This window comes from Cucurbita pepo, chromosome 15 (genome assembly GCF_057944985.1).
Source record: "Cucurbita pepo subsp. pepo isolate OVF chromosome 15, ASM5794498v1, whole genome shotgun sequence".
NCBI classification, from domain to species: domain Eukaryota; kingdom Viridiplantae; phylum Streptophyta; class Magnoliopsida; order Cucurbitales; family Cucurbitaceae; genus Cucurbita; species Cucurbita pepo.
In genome coordinates, this window is record NC_141812.1 from 8,107,652 (window position 1) to 8,130,020 (window position 22,369).

Below are 22,369 nucleotides of genomic sequence, written 5' to 3' on the forward strand. Positions count from 1 at the left end.
AAAATAATCATTTTCTAAAAATAAATTTGGAATTTCAAACTAAAAAAAGTAGGGTCTGTTTTGTAAATAAATATTAATGAGGGGGCAAATGACAATTATTCTTGTTTGAAGTGCCGTCATCCGAAATTGACAATATTGTCCCCGAAATATCCGGCCATCCAAGCGTAAAGGTAGGGACAGAAATGTCTTCCAATTAAAAGAGCCACTAGGGTGCAATCTCAATTGCCAACTGGCCTTTGGAGAACCGGACCGTCTTTCTAAATCTCTCTCTCTCTCTTCTGATTTCGAGGTCCGAGAAAGCGAGCAATCTGATAATCATCGTCTCTGAATTTGTAAGTTCTCCGATTTCTTCCTTGATCGTGTTAAGTTTTCATTAGATTACGTTCGCTATTGCGGAGTTTTGTATGATTTCATTCTAAAGCCGAGAATATGGATATCGAGACGAATTTGTGATGGTTTTGGTAATAATTCCGCTTTGATGGACGACGTAGGAAGGGAAGTATTCCGTTTGGTTGCTGAGATGCTGCGATGCAACTTGAAGGTTATGAGGATTTTATTAGTTCAGGTGTTTTGGAAATTGGAAGCCGTCGTAGCTAAATTCTAGATTGGGATCCGTGTTTATTTGATATGAATCACATTTAATGCACGAATGTTCTAGCGAAGTTGTAATTTGTCTTACTTCCTTGAAGTTTGGGATATTTTAGCGGTAGAAATGACTAGCTGTATGTATGATGAACTTGTTTGTTTTTTTAATGGATATTAGTTAGCGCTCTAATGCATGTATGGTGCACATTTCAAATGTTGTTTTTAGGGATCGAAAGCGTATAGAGGATGGCCTGCAGAGGGTGCTTTGAGTGCCTGTTGAAGCTTCTGAACTTCTTCTTATCCCTTCTGGGTCTTGCCATGGTGGGGTATGGGATTTACTTGTTGGTTGAGTACTTGCAATCTCCTAGTGATATCCCAAGACCTCCGTTGAGTGGTGATCACGATCTGGTCCAGCTTGGTCGACCAATGCTAATGGCCGTGTCTCTGTCTTCTAACATCTTTGATCATCTTCCAAAGGCCTGGTATGACTTTTCCTTTTAAATATAATATGTATGTTTCTTACTGCATGTAATGACTGACTTTAGGCAGAAACAAATCTTCTGAAAAATAAAGGATATTGAGCTTCATAGGTAACTCATTGATTTGGTGGTCATATTTCCTACCCCTAGGTCAGAAGTTCGATCCCCATCGTGCCCTTCCCCCCAATTCCTGTTGTAAGAATTAGATAACCTCTCAATTTTGTAGAAAAAAAGAAAAGAAAAGAAAAAGAAGGAATGAGAGGTACATGATTAACGTCATGATGTGATTAAGTTTATGAAGCTGCTGAATTATGGATTCACTCGTTGAAGATGAGAAATTTATGAATTTCCCAAACATTCTACAATAGTGCTTTATCACTCAGTGTTTTAGAATCTCATTTACTTTTAAGGTTCTGTTTGTTTGTTTGGAAACAGTTCAGTTTGCTGTCACAATGGATAGTTTCTATTTTTTTCAAGAACATCCCAGATGCTCACAAATATTTTAAAAAATAAAAATAAACATACAAAAGGTTGTCTATTTTATCTTTTAATAACAGAAACGCTTGAAGTGCATCAGTGAATCACAATCGATATTGAATCTATATTGCTAAATGGAAATGTTATCACTTTTCAACTTTTATTCTTATTACATAATTTCATGGAAACTCGAGCCAGTTTATTGAGAGTCTCATCAAGTATAGGAATTGGTGTACATATTGATTTGCTGTACATTGCATAAGTTACGGCCGAGAATATAAGATATTTCGTACTGAAATAATGATATGCCATTTCGAAAGTACTGGATGTGACATCCTTGTCTCTTCTTCTTCATTATTTTTTAAAAAATTTTAATCTGAAAGGGTTCTACTCCGGAATCTTCACATGTAAGCAAATTCATGTCATCGGTTAGTACATTTTAGCAGCTTACAATAGTATGGATATTTCTGGCATCTGCTTAATCTGTTTCTTCTATTTTAATTCTTTTGCAGGTTCATATACTTGTTCATTGCTGTGGGAGTCATTATCTTTGTTGTTTCTTGTTTTGGGTGCATTGGAGCTGCAACACGTAATGGATGCTGTTTAAGTTGTGTATCCTATTTGCCTGCATGGCTTCATTGTTGTTTGATTTATGAATTAGTAATGAAACAATTAGGCCACCAGGGAACAACTTGTTGGCTTCGGGATAACTACACTGTTCATAGAGATAAGATGGTGATCTTAAATATAATACAACATAGTCATGATAATATGTACGGTTTAATCTTAAAAAATTGACAGTGATCTCCCTTTGAGTTTTATGTTACTGTATCCTTAATTAATGATCACAGTATTCAGTTTTGGTGCTTCTACTGATTTTGGTGCAAGTAGGATGTGCAGCCTTCATATTCTTTGACAAACATTGGAGAGATGTGAGTGGTTCACCTCACAAACTAAAATTGAAATTTTAGTTCATTTTCTTATTATTATTACTGTTATTCCATAGGAAATTCCTGGGGACAAAACAGGAAACTTTGATAAGATCTATGAACTCCTCGAAGACAAGTGGGAAATCATCAGATGGGTTGCACTAGGAGCTGTAATTTTTGAGGTACGTGAACCCCTTTTTTGAAGCTTTTGAATCTTAGACTGGCATGGCGGAGGCCTAATACTGCTCTAACCTCTGAATGTCTTGCTTAGCAGAAATGTTACATGCACTGTAATTACTAAATTACTGGGATCTTCGTTATTTCAAATTCATGTGAATATATAACTTAATTTTGCATAAATATTGAATATTGTTGTAATTGTTTTATTATAGAACATAATAGTTATATAATGATTAATAGAATATATCGCTAGAAATCTATTATTTAATTATCAAATGGATTTGTATCAATAATTGATGTGTTAATCCCAATTTGGTCCATTTTTGTTTTTGAATTCAAATGACATTTTAAATTCCTTTTCTTTTCTGATTTTTGGTTAATCTTATTTTAGTCTTTTTAGTTATCCACTCTACTGATTTAATTGTATCTTTTTAGTTATCTACTCTTTACTGATTGAATTGTATACCATTCTTTACTATGTTTGTGTGCATTAAACATTGCACTTCTCAAGAAACAGATTGACCTGTTTCTTGCTGCTGAAAGTCTATCATCAAGAATATGTACTTCTACGCCCCTCATCAAATTTTAGAGATTTTTTTTTTGTTTTTTGTTTTTTTTTTTTTTTTTTGCATCTCTCTTGAATTCTGGTTTAGTGCATTTTTTTCCGCATGAGTTTAACATATGCGGTTGGTAGGTTCTTTAATTCCAATTTGTGATTTGCAATAGAAATTCATTTTACTTTCTCATCAATAATTAAAAATTTGGTTTTGTTGATCTCAGAAGACTTATATGTAATACTTCAATGTTGCCCTAACATGATTTGCTTTACTTTTGTTTTTCCCTTTATTGATTTAACAACTTTGTGCTTTTGCCTAAGCCACTTATCTATAAACTCCCTTTTACCAATTTGGCCATGGATTTATTTGCTTTACACTGATTGTAACTTCTTTTTTTCTCTCATTGAAATCGTGATTTCCACCTTGTAATATTGTGTTTCATTGTATTTGCAGGCTCTCCTTTTCTTGTTGGCTCTTGTGGTTCGTGCAGCAAACAGTCCTGCAGACTACGACAGTGATGATGAGTACATTGCTCCAAGGCAACAAATCCGACAACCTTTGATCAATAGGCCTGTTGCTCCTGCAACTGGTGTACCTGTTGCTGGGGCACTTGATCAACGACCAAGCCGAAATGATGCTTGGAGTACACGAATGAGGGAAAAGGTATAACCCCTTCTAGGTTGAATTTTGCCGCTGAAAATAATTAGAATGTAGAGAGACATGACAAAAACAAAAGGTCCTCCTTTCCTTTTATTCTTTCATTTACTAGAATTAAACGATGCTGATATAAACCCAAGAGCTAAAACATATTGAAAGATAAAATATAGAGGAACTACAATAACTATAAGTAATTCGAGGTGTTTGGACACTACCACTTTAACCCACTACACAATTGCATACCTTATGCTCCTCCCACTTTCTATTATGTTCAACTCCTACTAACAAGCTCCTTATCTACTTACTAATATGCCTTCAATACCCTAATAATATTTCTAACCAGTCAAATAGCGTTCCTAGTGGATACTAGGACTTCAGATGACACTTTATTATGTTCTGTATTTATGTTGGGAGATTCCATTTTTAAATTGTATAAATAGCTCATATGATTGAGTATTCATTGTTAAATAGTCCTTAGGTTCCTCTCAGATACTCATGCGGATCAATCCTTGACATTTTTATTTCAAGTTCCCAACAAAATTTGGATGTCATTATTGGTTGACACTGAGCTGAAGACAACAGAGCTCAACTAATCTGATCAATAATTCTCAATCTCAACAATTGAATTTCGATCGTTTGGAATCTATTTCAGTAGTTAGCGTTGGACACTTTTTTGTTCAGACTTGGTTTTTTTGTATGCTCTTATCTATTCTTTCATGTCTCTCCATAAAAGTGCGGTTTCTTAAAATCTTGATTTCCAGACGTTATGCATCCTATTTGAACATTTGTAAAGCTTCCTGCCTGGGATAGTATTTTCCGTCTCTGCATGTTTGTTTCTTCCCTGCTACTAAAATCAGATCGCGGACTTGAGGACCCAAATTCTTATTTTTACTTCTATAAATTATTATGATTGAATGGTGTCTGATCAACTGCCCACCGTTCTACGTATCGTATATATGTTTGGAACTCTTAATTGGAGATTTGTGTGGTAGCGTTTCCCCCTGACCATGAACTACTTCATGTATGATCTGATGAGCAGTTTCTTTTCACAATGTGCTTCTGATGTAATGTTTATAACCTCTTTTGCATAAATTGCAATTCTGACGTTGGTTCTTTTTCTGTTTGAAACAGTATGGGCTGGATACTTCCGAGTTCACATACAACCCATCTGAGTCTCACAGGTTTCAGCAAGTTGCCCAACAGCCAGCAGAAGAAAAGAGCCGCTGCACCATCATGTGATCAGTATGTCTTGTATTATTTGTTTCTTACTCTACTTTAGCGTTTTAGCGGGTCGAATGCTTGTTCCACTTGTGTATAACCAAGAGGTTGTTCTGGAGGCTGTACTTGTATAACCTAAACTTTTCAGAAAAAGAAATTTGTAACTATTTGTTGTGTGAAACCGTTCCTCTACATTTGGATTTCCTTTTTGTTCTAGACGGATGGGTCAGCACAGGACCAAGGAAAATGATTGTAAGCTCCATCTCACTTGGGAAAAGACTACTTGCTGGAAGTTACTTTTAATTGTGAGTTCAATCCAAGTAAATATGCAATGTTATTCCGTGTCATGCTCAGTCTCCGCCCTCCTCAAGTCCTCTCGACTTCACAAGATGTCCTTAAATTTATTCAATATCTGCTAGCATTTTCATAATCTTTTAGCCCTGGTTTTGGAGCTTTGTTTCTGGTTTATTCTGTGTACAAAGCATGAAGACTTCATGTGAGATCCCACGTCGGTTGGAGAGGGGAACAAAGCATTCCTTATAAGGGTGTGGAAACCTCTCCCAAGCAGACGCGTTTTAAAAATCGTGACACTGATGACAATACATAACAGGCTAAAATGGACAATATCTGCTAGCGGTGGGCTTGACCTGGTATACTTCCAACCACTTTTTTCTTGAGCTATTTACAAGACAGCCATTTGAAGGCGTTTCAGCTAGGATTTTAGGATATGAGTTCGATTATTGATATTATGAATTTGTTTATCTCATACTATTAGTTTTGACTTTTAAAACTTAGGTCGGTTTGATATATGTATATTTTTAAACCATTGGCTTTGACTACTGTTTTGTTGAGAAATTCAGCATTAATTAGTCAATGCAGTTGCTTGAAAACAATTCCCCCTTTTTCTTTTCTTGTTTACAAAAAGCATTAAATCAATGGCTTGATCAAGACCAGCTTACATTCTTCTTATGATACTATGGGATTGCTTGAAAAGAATGATGTATAAAAGCCTCCAAAAGAGGTTGAGTTGGGTAGAGTTGGTTGCATCAACTTTGATCAAAATCTTCAAATGGGAATATCTTGAGGTAAAAAGTGGATTCCATTTGCTATAAAGAAAACTGGTAGGGATTGTTCCTTTGCCTTTCATTCTCTGTCTATACATTCAATATGGAGATACTTAAGATATTGTTGTTTGTAATATTTGGTGTGTTTTTGTTTGGAATTGAAAGCTTAGGGGATGATGGACTTTTGGTTTTTGACTACTACAAAGAAACATGCCCCTTTGTTGAAGATATTATCCGACGACAAGTCGAGATTGCCGTGCTCAAAGATCCTCGAATGGCTGCTTCACTCCTTCGCTTGCATTTCCATGATTGTTTTGTTATGGTACGTCTATTTCTCACTTGCCTTTTGAAAATCTGTAGTCCCTCGATGTGACATTATAATCTAAAATCTTCATTGATATAATAGGGATGTGATGCATCAATTCTTCTAGACAGTAATCACGAGATGGTGAGCGAAAAACAAGCGGCTCCAAATTTAAACTCCCTTCGTGGTTTCGATGTTATCGATGAGATAAAATACATATTGGAAGATGCTTGTCCTTACACTGTGTCTTGTGCTGATATCTTAACCATTGCTGCTCGTGATGCTGTTGAGCTCGTACTAATCTCTCTTTCCAATTAATTTTATATTTTATTTTCTTTCGATATGTCATTTTTTCCCGTGACGTTAATATTTTTTAGTGTTAACGTAATAGGATGCGTTAGAGTATGGAACTAAGTTGAATTATTGTATTGTTGTTTGAGAAGAGAGGAGGACCTGGATGGCAAGTGCTGTTGGGGAGGAAGGACTCTCTGAAAGCGAGCTTTGATGGAGCCAACAAATACATTCCTTCACCCAATTCCTCTCTTGAGACCCTAATTGCCAATTTTCATGAACAGGGCCTTGATGTTTATGATTTAGTTGCCCTATCAGGTCAGTTACTTATATTGCTTCATGATCCTTATTATTGACGTTTAAATGCTACATTAGTGCGTGTATTTTCGATTTTTGTTCATTTTGGTCATTTTAGCGTTAAAGTGTTCAATTTAGTTCACGTCTTTTTAAATTTGGTGCAATTTGATTTCTCTACTATTACGATGTTCATTTTGGTTCTTGTACTTTTTAAACGTGATCATGTTAATCTTTATTTGCAACGTTTTAATATATACTTTTGAAAAAAAGAAAAAAAAAAAGATAAAAATTAAGGGACCAAACAGGTCATTTTTAAAAAATATGGGGACGAAATGGACATTTTGAAAATATATGGACTAAAATGAACCAAAATTTAAAGGACGAGAACCAAAATAGAATTTTCTTTGTGCTTTTCAACTAAAATAGTGTTGTAAAATTTGATTTAAACTTTTTTTTTCTTTTCAAAACAAAAATATCATAACATAAAACTTGTCTCGTCACCGTCATAAATAACTCGCGATAGAAATATTTAACTAAATTATAAAAATACCCTTAAATTTTATGTTTTGTTTCAAACATTTTTAAAGGTTATACATTATGTAATTGAAATATTTGGCTAAATTACAAAAATACCCTTAACCTTTATGTTTTGTTTCAAACGTTTTAAAAAGTTCAAAACTATCTGGCTAGAAATTTGTTAGAATGTAAGATCAAAACTAAATCTGAGAAAGTTTAAGCAGTGACTTGCAATTGTATTTCGAGTTTTACCACCACATCCTTCTAAAAATCAATTCCTGACCAACATTCAAACCGAGTTTTACTAGTCTTGAAAACTTTAATATTACGACTTTCGAAACTTTGGAAACAAAACGTAAAAATCGTGTTTATTTACCCTAAAGTGTCTTTTCGATACACTAATACCTACAATGGTGATTATGGAAAGGAAGCCACACCATAGGGAAAGCAAGATGCTTGAGCTTCAGGCAAAGAGCATACCAAACGAGCCCAGAAGAAGAATACGACAGATACGAGAGATACAACAGTTACCGAAGAGTCCTAAGGTCCATATGCCCTGAAACAGGGCAAGACCAGAGGGTAGCGCCCTTAGATTTTAGGACACCGGCAAGGTTTGACAACCACTATTTCCTCAACATTCTTGAAGGGAAAGCCCTTTTGGGGTCCGACAATGTGCTCATAACCCAAGACCATGAAGGTGAGATCACAAGACAAGTTTGGAGCTATGCCTCTGATCAAACCCTTTTCTTTGCTTCCTTTGTTAAGTCCATTGTCAAGATGGGGAACATCAACGTCCTCACTGCCAATCTCGGTGAAGTCCGAACCAATTGTAGGTTTACCAATCACTAGCTTTTTCTTTATATTTTTTTTTTTTTTTTGGATCGAGTGCTCGTTTAATATAGAATTTTATAGTAAGAGATCTCGTGCTCCGAACCCTGTTATGGTTTTTTAGATTGACAATGATTTAACATGTATCAAAGCTTAAACTTTTAGGTTACAGTGTATCAATACTTTAACAATACGTCAATCTGATCTGTTCATTTTCAATGTACGTACGTTGTGATATTTGTTTCGAAATTTATAGTAGGTTTACCAATCACTAGCTTTTTCTTATATTTTTCTCCGATCAAGTGATCATTTAAAATGGAATCATAGTCAGAGATCTCGTGTTTCGAACTCTGTTATGTTTTTTAGATCGAGTAGTGGTTTAACATGATATCTTAAACTTTTAGGTACAGTAAATTACAAACCGGTTCATCTTTAATGTATGTTTTGATCTTTCTTTCGAAGTTTATGGTAGGCAATATGTGTACCATGACAATCGCAAATTACATCGAGTATTAATATAAAATGTTCAGTATGCATACCTTCAATTTATTTTTTATTTATATTCATGGGGCCGACACAGACAATCATCTCTCATCTCGTCATCCTTCCTATTTCAATTTTCATCGTTATAAGATTTTTTTTTTTAAGTATATTTTTTAAAAATATACGTCGGTTATAAATAATTTTTATTTTCAATACAAAAAGTTCCTAATAAATTTAATAATGAGACTCGGAGAGGTGGGAAGTTGGGCAGGGTCGGGTGCGAGAATGAGTACGAGGAATGTATTTGTTGTCTCTAATCACATTTAGCTAACGGGAAAAAATCTCACTCTATAGTATTATCGGGGAAACTCAGGGGTATAATAGACATTTGACATTTCTAATTGTGACACGTGGCTAAAGTATTTGGAAAATAATAATCATAATAATAATAATAATATGTGTTTTTCAATTATAAAATTTAAAAAATGGCTGAACAAAATTGGGCTTGGGCCCATGCGGTGAGTTTTTCACGGGCCGAGCGATCCAAGAAATAGTGAGTCTGCTTCTGAGGAAAGAAGCTTCAGGCGAGAGAGACGACCAACAATGGCGACCGCTTCCGCATCAGGTCGAAGCAACAGAGACGGTACGGCCAAAGCCATGGTGGCCGACCACATTTCTCAGTCAGTTCGATCCACTTCAAATCTCCTTCATCTTATGCAGCAATCTTCTTCGGCTCAGGCATGTTCTCTCTCTCTCTCTCTCTCTCTCTCTCGTTTATGTTTTCTGAAGCTTTACGAGTTCATTCGAACGGCACTCTTAGGAGTAGGATCGGTAGATCTGATGCCTGAATTTGTTTGATATATGTTTGTTTAGATTTCAGTTTCGTTCTATCTTGCGAGTTCTTAAGGAATATTGATTACGATCTTGAATCATCGTAATAGATGATTGAACTGCCAAACCTTAATTGTTCGTTTTAATAGATGATTGAACTGCCAAACCTTAATTGTTCGTTTTGTATCTTTTCCACTTTCTGGCTTCAGTTAATTGGGAAATCACGTTATGTTTCGAAGAAATTTTGTAATATTGTACAGAAACTTGACGGTGCAAGTGTTGTTTGCATCGAGGTCTCATAATTTCAGAAATCCCTACCATGTACATTGAATTGGAATTTACCACCGATTTTTCTCTTCACATTTTGTCTACGTGAGATGAATTCAACTGTCGGAAGCTTTAATCATATTGCTGACATGCAATTTTGTTTTTAGTTTCTTACGTTTTGCGTTGTTTTCAGTTGAGTTTGTCATATAGTTCATCTTGCCTGCAGGCTCAGTTAGCAAAATTGCCAAAGAACCTTTTGGCGAAAGCATCAACTATAAAAAATACTGAGAAAGTACGTTGAATCAATTAATGAACTGAACATGTTTTTATTCCGTTCATTTAATATTAATTGAACTTCTTAGCAAAAACTTCTAATAGAACTTTCCCTTCTCTTCTTGTGATGCAGATCTTAGAGCAGATGCCGCAAGTGGTTTCATCATTAGATGCATATGTTGAGAAGGGACTAGAAAGGTTATTGTTTTCCTTGAACATGCATTGGTGGAATTAATTCTATTTGCATATTCAAATGTACAAGATCATGCGTTATTTCTTTGTTGAAGAAACCCATAATTTCCCATAAATTTCATAACAATTATTGAAGTACATGATTAAGTTCTTTGTTTTCCAGTGATATATTATAATCAACATCTTTAATATTAAAATTGATAAATTTATCAGGGATGAAGAATGCTCTCATTCTATTCTGTTTTAAGATTTTTCTGATGTACCACAAACTCCTAGAATGCTGAGAATCTCTTATGCAAACTAAACAACTTCGTAGCAACTTTTTTCTTGATATTTCCTCTCCAAACAAATTTTTCTTGATAATGAAGTTGCTGATGTGACCCGAAGAAATCAATATCGATGGATGACATCCTAATATATCCATTAGGCACCTAGTTCACTATATCGTATGATTACTACATTGTTCTTGCTATTTGGTGTATCTAGTAAAAACTGCTTCTACTCTTACTCGACCCCCACTCGACCCCCACAAGAATAAATGTTCTATGTCGAAGTTTAAGATAAACCTCTTCTTTCTAAATATATAGTTTTACGTCTATGATCAATTTGGTTTCTGTCTTGGTTTACTAGACTCCAAATGTTTGCAGCATTCCTCATTTGCAGACTGTTGTGCAATTACTTACAAACATGGAAAGCACCCAACTAAAATCTCTCTCCCAAATCCAACACCCTAAAGAGGTTCGATTCCTCTGACCCTTTTCCCCTTGGGATGAGGGGTTGTCTTGTTCTATAGAAGTTTGTTCACTCAATTTCTAATGTTTATCCTTTACTCTTCCAGGAAATCGAGTCTGTTCATCAACTGAAAGATGTGGACTAACAGTTCTGCCCTTCTAGAACGTGTCACCTACAGTGTAAATATAGGATCATAAGGGTAAGTGCCCTATCCTTTTTCCTTGTTGTCCTGTATGATACTGCATGTCTGTGCCTCAATTTAATTTGTTTAACGCCATTCTCGTCATGTTGCAAAAATAGAGTAAATGAAATTAATGAATGGCACATATCCTTGTAAGAATTAGATCCTTGTAAGAATTTGTTTGTTTGTTTGTTTTTTTTTCTATCTTATCTACTTGTAGGATTTCGTTTTCCCATCTTGGATGCTTTTGTAAGAATTTATTGCCTTTGTGGCAAAACCTTATATGATCAGAACCATAATGATAACAAATTTGAATTATAGTTACTGCGTGTATATTGATGCTCACTGAATGTGAACTGTAACCCATTCTTTCTCACACTTGTTTTGTAAAGAATTCCTATGAATCGATTGATTCAATTCTGCGTGTCTTGTTTGTTAAATTGATGTTGTCATTCATTTACAATGTCTTGATATATCGTAAAGATTCGATATGGGGTTTTGTAATTTTGAAGCGTGTGTGATTATATCTTGGTTTTGGGGACTCGGGTTTCTAATTACATGATGCTTGCTCTGTTTCAAATGAGAATCTGTTTAAGAATTTGCGAATTGATAAAATCAGGTGGGCGAATTTTCCATCTCCAAAGAAAACCAACCTGATCCCCTATCAAAAAACTGTCAAATTCCGTTTATGGGGCTTCGACTCTCACATAAAGTTCTTGTTTTGCCAATTCAAAAGTTGGCGAAGGTTTTTTACTATTGAATCGATATTCAAAGTCGTGGGCTGTGAGGAATGATGAGAATTTGCAGAACAAGCTGTCTGAATTTGGTGGAGAGACCAAATGCTTCAAAATATGATGATTGGATTTTGGGATGGGGAGTTGGATTGTGTAGAGATCCAACTGCGTCATCCTAGTAAATACATAGTGCTACTATAAACAACTTCCAGATACTCGACCATACGAACGTACTCTCTAAGCGGGACACTTAACGCGTTACTGACCATTTTCAGGCATTGCTTTCCTCTCATTCTCAATGTAGAATCAATGAAACTTGTGAAACCCAACTATTCAATCGTGAGCGATTTTAAGAGTTCATTGTTTGCTTAGACCGTGGTTGGACCCACGAAACTTTGTTCCAGTAATGCTCTTAAATTACTCCAATGGGCAAACCCTTTACCGTTGAGAAATATCATTTGTAGTTATTACTAAGTTTTTAGTAGGGCATTTACACCCCTTTCACGTCCTCTAGATATGATTCTAAAACAAACATATTATTATTCATAAGTCTACTTTTCGCGACTATAAATTATATCATGAGCTATATCATAATAAACATAGAACTCCGTTAATAATAATACAATCAATGGTGACAAATTCATTCGATAATGGTCAAGCAACAACAATATATTTAATTAGTGGCATTTACCCTAATCTTTTTCTTATCTTACGCATGACATACCTGATGGTGATAGGGTATCACCGGTGAGACCATGGAGCATGTCAAGGCTACCTTGTAGGCTAGTCTACCGAAATAGGGTGTTTTGTACCGTTTCTTACATTTGATCTCATTGGAGGCGTTTTCTTACGTTCATGTCATGTCTCGATATGATTTCACGGTGACAAGTAAGCCACTCTATTATCGATTTGGTTGGAAAAGGAAGGACTCCAGATTAATTCGATTAGGACTAAATCATTATACTCTTGAACGAGAAGAAACATAAAAGCGAACGTTCATGAGTTTTATGAGCTTCCGGACCAAATAGTTAATCATTGCATTCCAAATAATCTATTTCTCAACAACGAGGAAAAGAAAAGAGAAACGAGAAAGACAATGTGACAACGAAGAAGAATGAACCAAATAGCTCAATTTTGTCACTTCTCACAAAAACGTCTCCCAATTAAGCTTGTTTTCAGTTTTCAACTCTCCCAACAAACCCCATAACGTATGCCCTTCAATTTGAAATCCTTCTTAATTTAAGCTCATTTTTGTTGCCTCCCTCACTTTTATTATTATTATTATTATTATTATTATTATTATTATTTATTTCTTTTTCATTAAAATTATTTATTTAAATCAAATTTGTAACTATATATTTTGTTTTTCACCAAAAGATAAATGAATAAATTAATTTAAATAAAACTAAAATTTCAGTAATATGAAATATTTTAGTGCATATGAATGGTTGACATTTGTCGAATTTACATGAGTTGACTAAGAAATTACAATTTTATGAGTCCAATAATTAATATACTTTATTAAGGTTGGTCATTAATTTGACACGATTGATTAACATATAATTGACTAATTAATCCTCTATGATTAATGTAGAGTACTCTTAATATTCCCTTTTTCCACGTGGAAATGAAGAAAAAAATGGTATGTTTTAATCGAATTAAGATGAACACGAACAATCAACATGTGACGTTATATGAAAAAAAATATTAAAAGAAACTTATTTAAGTTGATCGTAGCTTTAGGAGTCGGCTTCAGTTTTCATTCCCACGGTTTGATGGTGCGACTCTTTGACTCGACTTCTCTCCAGTCTCCCTCAATTTTCCTTTTTTGATTAACATTGTGTTTCAATCACGGGTTTCTACTTCATGCATATTGATGATTTTTTTATGTGAATTTGGTTTAAGTCGTAGTTCAATGGTCGGTTCAAGTATGGGTGTTCGTGAGCTGGCTTAGATAGGGTTGGAACATTTTTTTTAGATCTAACCTAGTTGTTTAGGTTGTAAATTTTTTCAATTTCAAATAATTGTTATTAAATAATGAATCAACTGAATCCAACTATAAATTTTTTAGGATTAGTTGGTTTAGTTTAATAGAGTCATTTATTTAATTTTTATTTTTAATAAAAATAAAATGTTATTTATTTTAAATATTTAATTAAGATTTATAACTTAAAAATTACCCTGTAAATTCTAAAAATAATTATGAAATTAAATAAATATATGTATATATCATTGTAATGTATGAAAAAAAGGTAATTAAATATAAATTAGGATTGATTTGGTTAGCTCAGTCTAATTTTAGGAGAACCAACTGAATCAATGTAGTGAATTTAACCCAACTTAACCCATATCGGTTAGGTTGGGTTGATCGAGTTTTTCAGTCATCAAATTTTTTCTAAATACCTTATTTATTTATTTGATGCCACCTAAGTTTCAAAATAAAATGATTGAATTGACCTCGAGTTGTTTTATGGTTTTAATGAGATCTCAAATTTTGTTTTAATATCACCAAGTTTGAGTCGGTTTATTATGTTCTAAATAATCCCTCTTGTTTCACTTGATATTCCGCTTGATTCCAAAAGCTAATGTCGTGCACATTTTTAGTAACGGTTGTTTAATATCCAATTTATCAGTCAAATTCTTACCCAATTTCAGCATAGTTCAACTAGTATAAAATTAGTATTCTTGATCCCTCCACATATTAAAAATAGATGATCTTTTAATTAAATTACAAGTTTAGTCTCTTAAAAAAAATCTTAAAACTATTTTAATAGGCTTAGATTTTGACGTAATCATACATATCTTTAAAAAAAAAAAAAAAATAATGAACTACTAGAAACAAATTTAAAAATTTAGGATTTTATTAGACATAAAATCTAAATTTATATCTAGTAAATCAATTAATTTTTAAAATTTTTAAATATGTCAAGAATTTATTCTATAAAAAAAAATCGACCCATTAAACAAATTTGAAAATTCAGGAGCTAAAATTCTAATTTTAACAGTGATATAATACAACAGACAGTCGAACCATCAATTTTTTAAATAATAATTGATGTCTTATCTATTGAATTATATTCAAGTTGATAATAACTAAAATAAATCCTCTAATGATAATAATCACATTAAATCCATCATCATATTTATTATCGATAATATTCTTAATATAAATATTAATTTAAAATTTACTTGAGATCAAACTCGGTAAACGTTAATTTAATTATTATATATTTAATTTAAAGATTAGAGGTTTGAATTTGTAGGCTATTTAAAATTTAATTTAATTTATATGGAGTAAAATAAATATGTAAATAGTTAAAAAAATAAATAAATAATAAAACTAATATTTTCTCGACTTTAGGTAAGTTGGGCGTACGTGTCATTTTAAAATGAGGGACTTGAAATTCTGTTGTAAATTTGGTTAAATGCGTAGCCAAACAGCCCCTAAAAAGCGCTAAACGACGGCGTATTGGGTGCTTCACGTGACGTCTTTTTCTTTCCGGAAAAAAAAAATGCCCAAAATTAAAAAAAGTCCAATTTTTTTTTAAGACAAATAAATAAATAAATAAAAATAAATTTTCGCAGTACCGCCATTGATGTATATATAAGAAGCTCACAGAGCTGTTCTTCGTCGTCTTTGAATCTTGAATTCTGCCTTGCGCGGCATAACCCTATCGATGGATTCTATGGCTGCGCTGACTCTACCGTCTTATTCTTTTTCGTCGTTGTCGTCTTTGTTCTCCGTTGCTTCTTTCGACCATGGAGCTTTTGTTTCGAATGATTCTCGCATTCGAATGTGTTCCACTGGCGGAGTTGTATGATTCCTCTTTCTTTGAATACGTGTTTTCTTTGTTTTGGAGATGAGTTTAATTGTTTTTGTTGTTCTGATGGCTCCGACTTTGTGTGTTTGATGATGCAATGACGATGATTCGTTATGTTTCGCTGTTTCTTGTTCTTTTTGAAATTTCGGATTCCGTTGCTGTTCTATTTCGTTTATTTTGCTCGTGAGAGGATTTGATATACTTGAGAGATTTTTGTGTTGATGATAAATGGAAAAAAAAAAAAAAAAAAAAAAACGAGATAGAACAGTTTTTTTAAGTGTTGAATGTACTGTTGCTACAATTTTAGCGTCACGTGAAGCTTTGGGGGTGTTTCCACTTCCCTCGTTGTTTCTAATAATTGTGCTGCTATATTATGTACTTTTCTGACCACACATATAATTTGTTTCTGGTAAAAGGTGTCTCTATCAATGTTCTGTTGCGTTAATTCTTGTGTTTTTTATTTTCTTTTGAAACTAAAATTGAATTCTTCCAGAGATGTGATCTATCCGAGTCTTTGAAGCATGTGAACGGGAAGCCTACAATTCCAATTGTTACTGAACGGACGCTGCCCAAGTTCATGGAGTCAGCTCGCATGGAGAAAATAGTTAATAGGAGTAGTACGCGCTTGAAATTGTTTTCTGGGTCTGCAAATCGTTTACTCTCACAGGTTAAGCTCTTCTGTTGTACTCATGAAACGCTTTTTAGTTTTTACGCTACACTGGAATGAAATTTTTGTTTGTATTTGAACTTTTCAAATGAATGTTTAGAAATCACTATCGAGGTGGCATGATCTGTGTTGGGTTTTTTCTTGATAGTTTATTCTGATTATTTTTTTCCTGCCTTTGTGTGGAGGGGGTTTGAAGGGTTTAAATAATGATTTCTTGGTCAACGGCAGGTCACCCTGCTCATCTTGTTTGCTAATCAAATGATTTTTTTTTCCTAACTTCATTGTAATATTTTGATTTTCATTCTATATTTCAAATAGTTTTTACCTTTACTCTTTATTAGTTTGGATATGCATGATTTTTACACTTATGTTGCTCATTTAGATCTATCAATGCATGTTCATAATGGCGAAAAATATTATGAGTTCAGTTTATGCGCCAACCATTTTTTTTCTTTTCTGGATGATTTGGTCGAACTTGTGGGAAAGTGGATTAATAAATATATTCTTTGTGTTCATCCTTATGGAGGATCGATGGTGACTGAACTTGTCATGTTTAATTAAAGTGACTGACAAGGCTGAATGGTTTTGTACATCAATCTGGCTCAGCATGCAAATATAAATCTTTCTTTCTCTCTTGAGACTTATCTTTGTTTGCTAAATTTGAGTTATTTAGTTCTCAGGAAATTGCCTGTTACATGGGGCTGGAGCTTGGAAAGATTAACATTAAGCGTTTTGCGGATGGCGAAATATATGTTCAATTGCAAGAGAGTGTTAGAGGATGTGATGTATTCCTAGTACAGCCTACCTGTCCCCCAGCTAATGAGAATCTTATGGAGCTTTTAATTATGATAGATGCTTGTAGGAGAGCCTCAGCCAAGAATATTACGGCTGTGATTCCGTATTTTGGATATGCTAGAGCTGATAGAAAGGTAATATTTTCAGCTGCATATTTTCACAACTCATGTTTGTGTACGCTTGAAAGTGCTGATTCTTAAAAGCACGATGAATCCGAGTTTGATGTATTTTGTTGAAGTTTGAGCTGAAGAGATATTATGAGCATATAAGTATTTACATTGAGTTGATTTGATGAAGTGTTCTTGGATGAAAGTGGTTCTATTATTTGCTGTTAACAGTCTGTTTAAAATCTTCCATCAGACTCAAGGGCGTGAATCCATTGCTGCGAAGCTTGTTGCCAACATCATTACTGAAGCGGGTGCGAACCGTGTTCTTGCTTGTGATCTTCATTCTGGACAATCTATGGGTTACTTTGATATTTCTGTGGATCATGTAAATTGCCATGTAGGTTCAATTTTTTTGTCTTCTTTTAGCCAGCATTTGGAAATATTGGATTTTTACTGAATTTTGCATTGTTTGTGATTGACTTTATAGCCCGTGATTCTTGACTATCTTGCTAGCAAGAGGATTTGTTCTGGTGATTTGGTTGTGGTTTCTCCTGATGTTGGAGGAGTCGCCAGAGCACGCGCTTTTGCTAAAAAGCTGTCCGATGCACCTTTAGCTATAGTCGATAAGAGGCGTCATGGACACAATGTTGCCGAGGTATTTTCCATTATACTCTATATGGCTGGAATCTCTTTTTGGTGTAAGGTTTAATCGAAACCAGGACTTTCCCTATGTTTTCAGCAGTCAACTCCTCAACCAAAGAAATTAGAGGGTAAATAATCTGATTAGTGATGATTAGTGATGCATTTGAGGATAAACATTGTCTAGGCCATATTGGAGTTCATTAACAAATCAATTTATTGACATGCTCATTAATAAATTATATCAGCCTTGTCCAATAGGTAAGAAGTTGTCGAATGTAAATTCCTCACATCGAGTCTGCCAAAAACGGGATCACTGAGCTGCGAGTACTGTATAGCATCACACCGATATGAAATGTTCGATGCCATGGCGTTTTCCCTCTCTTATAAAATTATAGGAAAAGCTATTCTGGACTAGAGCATTGGATTAAATTGCTGAAGGCTTAAAAACTCGATGTAATGTGTTTGCAGGTAATGAACCTGATTGGTGATGTAAAAGGGAAGGTTGCAGTTATGGTTGATGACATGATTGACACAGCTGGTGAGTTTAGAATCTGAATTGATATCAACTTTGCTGAATGGTTCTTTTGAACACATATCTTATAAGCTATTGTGGGTTTGTAGGAACTATTACTAAAGGGGCTGAACTGTTACATCAAGAGGGAGCTAGAGAAGTTTATGCTTGTTGCAGTCATGCTGTTTTCAGGTTTATTACTTCTTCCTTTGGATTCAAAACATTCTCTACTATAACGCGTTGAATTCAAATTGGTGCACTGTCAAGAATTTAGACTAAGAACTCAACTTACTTCTCCGTGTTCTATATCGTCTTCCCTTCATTCTTATAGGGACGAGGCAAAACTAAAACTTCTCATAACAGCCCAAGCCCACCGCTAGCAGATATTGTCTTCTTTGAGTTTTTCCTCAAGATTTTTAAAACTTTCCCTTTTAGGCTGCCCCTCAAAGTTTCTAAAATGCGTCTGTTAGAGAGAGGTTTCCACACCTTTATAAAGAATGTTTCGTTCTCCTCCCTAACCAATGTGGGATCTCACAATCCCACCCCCCTTTCGGGGCCCAGCGTCCTTGTTGGCACACCGCCTCGTATCCACTCCCTTTGGGGCTCAGTCTCCTCGCTAGCACATCACCAGGTGTCTAGGTTTGATACCATTTGTAACAGCTCAATCTCACCACTAGCAGATGTTGTCCTCTTTGGCCTTTCCCTCAAGGTTTCTAAAACGCGTATGCTAGGGAGAGGTTTCCACACCCTTATAACAATGCTTCGTTTTCCTCCTTAACCGACGTGGGATCTCGTTTTCCTCCCTATGTCCATTAATATCAATAAAGATCCTGTTGCCCGTTGCTTCTAATCTTAATGGCATCACCACTTAAATTCAAATCTCTTCATTGTGATGTTATTATTAACTGCCCTCAAAAGTTTCCAATATTCAGTATCAAATATCATCTAACAAAGTTCTCCATCTACAGCCCCCCTGCCATTGAGAGGCTCTCCAGTGGCATCTTCCAAGAAGTGATCGTTACAAACACAATTCCAGCTCCCAAAACTCACTTCCCTCAGTTGACAGTCCTCTCGATCGCAAACTTGATGGGCGAAACCATTTGGCGTGTTCACGACGATTGTTCGGTGAGTAGCATTTTTCTATGAATACCCTATGGAATTACAGAACTTCAGTTGCCGCTTCTCCCTTATTTATGGAGGTTCTTTGGCCACCTTATTTCATAATTGGCATACAGTTCCCTTATTTATAAGTTTGGGCTAAGCCCCCAACTGAATGATCATGTTTAGCAGAAAAAGAGAGAAAAAAAAAAAAAAAAAACAAGAAAATAGGCTCTGCCAATCTTATGGCAGATTACATATATAATAGATTAGGGTGTGTAGCTAACATAAAGGTTCCTGTTATTCAGTTTCCTTGGAATGTATAAATATCTGTTTCTCATTTTCAATCTCTTAAATAAGAAGCCTATACAATTTTGAGTCACTAAGTTCTATCTAGCTGCCCGACATACCGAGCGGTGATTGATATATATATACTATTTGCTTTGGAGTTCGGGGTTTTAGTTGTCAATGTGAGCATCTTACTCAATGGTAATTGATATATACTATTTTCTTTTAAGTTTGGAAGTTCGTATTTTCGTATTTTCTCGTGGTTTCTATTACGGAGTGTTTCGTTTATCTGTTTTAGTTCGAACTTAGCATCCTTTTATTCGTGTGAAGAGTTTTTTAATTAAATCATTTGGGACTTATTGGCTGTTTTGATTACTTTTTTTACCTTCTTGGCTCGTAGGTGTCAAAACATAATAGGGGTGGGGAAAATTAGTCGCTTCCAACCAATTAGGAAGTAATATTATTCATTACACGAAGGGATATGAGAGCATTCGAAATTTATACGAGGATTTGCAGGTAGTTCGAGATAATAGAATATACTGATGTTCTGAATTCTCGAAGGACATACAATAATGGATCAGTTATCTATTGAATCTAGTAGAATTAGGTTATATCGGATTTAAACGCTATAAATTTAATAGAATTATGTATCAGTTGTCAAATTTATACGAGGATTTGCTTGTTTGTCATATAACATGGTTTTCAATCTCTCAACTTTGCTTTCAAACTCTTTCAAAATTTCTCTGCCCTCGTTTTCTAAAATCTTATGCCCAAATCGGGTCAGTGGTTTGAGCATACGTTGCCTAAATCGGGCCAGAGGTTTGAGCATACGTTGCCTAAATTGGGCCAGAGGTTTGAGCATACGTTGCCTAAATCGGGCCAGAGGTTTGAGCATATGTTGCCCAAATCGGGACAGTGATTTGAGCATAGGTCGCCCAAATCTGACGAGCATACGTCGCCCCAATAGGTTGAGCATACGTTGCCCAAATCAGGGCAATGGTTTGAGCATACGTCGCCTAAATCAGGCCAACCGTTTGAACATATGTTGCTTGACTGTAGGCAACACAAATCCAAATGGTTTGAGCATACGTCGCCTAAATCAGGCCAACCGTTTGAACATATGTTGCTTGACTGTAGGCAACACAAATCCAAATGGTTTGAGCATACGTCGCCTAAATCAGGCCAACCGTTTGAACATATGTTGCTTGACTGTAGGCAACACAAATCCAAATGGTTTGAGCATACGTCGCCTAAATCAGGCCAACCGTTTGAACATATGTTGCTTGACTGCTCAGTGTTGAGAGTTGCAAATTCGCTGTCAAGCAAGATAGTTTGCATTTAAGTAAGGATATCACGTTTACTTATATTTATACCATGAGATTGGATTCACAAAATCCATTTATTTTGATATTAAAGTAAAATGAAACCACAAATAGAGCCAAAACGTGTGGATTCATCGAAGAAAACCGGATTCCATGCGAACAACAGTGGACTCTAAGCCCTCAATTTTCTCCTACTTTATCCTCCGTCTAGAGCACCGGCGGCGTAATTCCCATTCCGTCGCAATATTCCTTCACTGCGCCGCTAATCTCCGACGAAGACTCTCCACCAGACGAAAAAACCACGGCGGCGCATTTTTCCGGCAGTCCATGTAATATCACCCTGCAGCAGTTGTAACTCACCTCGATCTCATTGCTCTTTATCGCCATGTCGATCTCCCCCTGGCATCCTTCCACCGCGTTTAACGCATCCAAACAGGCCGCCGTGGACCAATCGGCTGAATCAATCGCCTTCGGAAACTTTCTAAGAGCGAAGGCCGATTGAATCAACGATGAAATCGCTAGGGCTAAGAGGAAGAACCCGAAAAACCGAACCGATTTCGACATCTTCAGGTTCGTTCGAGCTTCTTCTCTTATTTTCACCCTTGGATGATTCTCGATTGGACTTTTACGTCTTCGATTTGCTGTTTATATATGTCTAGTGAGAGAGAAAGAGAGAGATGGAAATCTGGAATTCATTTTGATTTCTGTTTCATTTGTGCACTTCAACGCAGTTTTAATTGAATTCAACAAGCAGATTACGAATCGATTCATTTTGTGCCGATGAATTTGCTTCCTACAAGTTTTAAATGTCTTTCAACTCATTCGGTTCGATTTCAGTTTCGTTTTGGCTGCATTTATTGCGTTTGGAGTTTCACACAAATCACATCCAACACTCTTTCACGATCTCACGCTTAGTTCTTCGGTTGATTGATGATTGATATTGCTTGCCTCTATCCTGACGAAATCTTCCGTATTCTTTGATTTAGTTTTTTCTGTGATGCATTCTTCTATTTAGTTCTCTAACTATTGAATTTATCTATAAA

General features: G+C 35.2%; 4 protein-coding genes across 12 annotated transcripts; all 4 read left to right on the plus strand.

Annotated features, from left to right (window-relative positions):
- Positions 1–177: 177 nt before the first annotated feature.
- On the plus strand, positions 178–5,249 carry LOC111811339 (tobamovirus multiplication protein 2A-like). Its single transcript, XM_023698129.2, has 7 exons — positions 178–332; positions 812–1,067; positions 2,054–2,153; positions 2,393–2,473; positions 2,548–2,652; positions 3,661–3,870; positions 4,996–5,249. The coding sequence occupies exons 2-7, from the start codon at positions 832–834 to the stop codon at positions 5,101–5,103; spliced, it is 840 nt and encodes a 279-aa protein (XP_023553897.1). The 5' UTR covers positions 178–332; positions 812–831; the 3' UTR covers positions 5,104–5,249.
- Positions 5,250–5,397: 148 nt separating this feature from the next.
- Positions 5,398–8,605, plus strand: LOC111811341 (Peroxidase superfamily protein). Of its 4 annotated transcripts, none has more exons than XM_023698136.2 (5): positions 5,398–6,203; positions 6,312–6,468; positions 6,553–6,744; positions 6,894–7,059; positions 7,982–8,605. In XM_023698136.2, exons 2-5 carry the CDS (start codon positions 6,421–6,423, stop codon positions 8,401–8,403), a joined length of 828 nt encoding a protein of 275 aa, XP_023553904.2. In that variant the 5' UTR covers positions 5,398–6,203; positions 6,312–6,420; the 3' UTR covers positions 8,404–8,605. The 4 variants fall into 4 exon arrangements, with proteins under 4 accessions (XP_023553904.2, XP_023553905.2, XP_023553902.2 ...); XM_023698137.2 differs by having other exon boundaries at positions 6,317–6,468; XM_023698134.2 differs by having other exon boundaries at positions 5,398–6,468.
- Positions 8,606–9,384: 779 nt separating this feature from the next.
- TOM2B (tobamovirus multiplication 2B) lies at positions 9,385–11,659 on the plus strand. 5 transcript variants are annotated; one of them, XM_023698140.2, is made up of 5 exons: positions 9,385–9,603; positions 10,157–10,255; positions 10,370–10,434; positions 11,059–11,166; positions 11,267–11,367. In XM_023698140.2, exons 1-4 carry the CDS (start codon positions 9,469–9,471, stop codon positions 11,132–11,134), a joined length of 375 nt encoding a protein of 124 aa, XP_023553908.1. In that variant the 5' UTR covers positions 9,385–9,468; the 3' UTR covers positions 11,135–11,166; positions 11,267–11,367. The 5 variants fall into 5 exon arrangements, with proteins under 5 accessions (XP_023553908.1, XP_023553912.1, XP_023553911.1 ...); XM_023698143.2 differs by having other exon boundaries at positions 9,389–9,603; positions 11,092–11,166; positions 11,267–11,659; XM_023698138.2 differs by having other exon boundaries at positions 9,404–9,603; positions 11,076–11,166; positions 11,267–11,659.
- A 4,009-nt stretch (positions 11,660–15,668) lies between these two features.
- On the plus strand, positions 15,669–22,090 carry LOC111811340 (ribose-phosphate pyrophosphokinase 1). 2 transcript variants are annotated; one of them, XM_023698130.2, is made up of 8 exons: positions 15,669–15,890; positions 16,390–16,563; positions 17,244–17,492; positions 17,719–17,862; positions 17,953–18,120; positions 18,576–18,645; positions 18,729–18,810; positions 19,587–22,090. In XM_023698130.2, exons 1-8 carry the CDS (start codon positions 15,753–15,755, stop codon positions 19,762–19,764), a joined length of 1,203 nt encoding a protein of 400 aa, XP_023553898.1. In that variant the 5' UTR covers positions 15,669–15,752; the 3' UTR covers positions 19,765–22,090. The 2 variants fall into 2 exon arrangements, with proteins under 2 accessions (XP_023553898.1, XP_023553899.1); XM_023698131.2 differs by lacking the exon at positions 15,669–15,890 and having other exon boundaries at positions 16,422–16,563; positions 17,237–17,492.
- Positions 22,091–22,369: the final 279 nt, after the last annotated feature.

Excerpts from the sequence above, each read along its gene's own strand:
- LOC111811340 (XM_023698130.2), top strand. The coding sequence starts at position 15,753 with ATGGATTCTATGGCTGCGCTGACTCTACCGTCTTATTCTTTTTCGTCG. Across the intron at positions 15,891-16,389 it reads TGTGTTCCACTGGCGGAGTT|AGATGTGATCTATCCGAGTC; the intron begins GTATGATTCCTC and ends GAATTCTTCCAG. Across the intron at positions 18,646-18,728 it reads TGACATGATTGACACAGCTG|GAACTATTACTAAAGGGGCT; the intron begins GTGAGTTTAGAA and ends GTGGGTTTGTAG.
- LOC111811341 (XM_023698134.2), top strand. The coding sequence starts at position 6,250 with ATGGAGATACTTAAGATATTGTTGTTTGTAATATTTGGTGTGTTTTTG. Across the intron at positions 6,469-6,552 it reads TCCATGATTGTTTTGTTATG|GGATGTGATGCATCAATTCT; the intron begins GTACGTCTATTT and ends TTGATATAATAG. Across the intron at positions 7,060-7,981 it reads TGATTTAGTTGCCCTATCAG|GAAGCCACACCATAGGGAAA; the intron begins GTCAGTTACTTA and ends GATTATGGAAAG.
- TOM2B (XM_023698138.2), top strand. The coding sequence starts at position 9,469 with ATGGCGACCGCTTCCGCATCAGGTCGAAGCAACAGAGACGGTACGGCC. Across the intron at positions 10,256-10,369 it reads CTATAAAAAATACTGAGAAA|ATCTTAGAGCAGATGCCGCA; the intron begins GTACGTTGAATC and ends CTTGTGATGCAG. Across the intron at positions 10,435-11,075 it reads GTTGAGAAGGGACTAGAAAG|CATTCCTCATTTGCAGACTG; the intron begins GTTATTGTTTTC and ends AAATGTTTGCAG.
- LOC111811339 (XM_023698129.2), top strand. The coding sequence starts at position 832 with ATGGCCTGCAGAGGGTGCTTTGAGTGCCTGTTGAAGCTTCTGAACTTC. Across the intron at positions 1,068-2,053 it reads GATCATCTTCCAAAGGCCTG|GTTCATATACTTGTTCATTG; the intron begins GTATGACTTTTC and ends ATTCTTTTGCAG. Across the intron at positions 2,154-2,392 it reads ATGGATGCTGTTTAAGTTGT|TATTCAGTTTTGGTGCTTCT; the intron begins GTATCCTATTTG and ends TAATGATCACAG.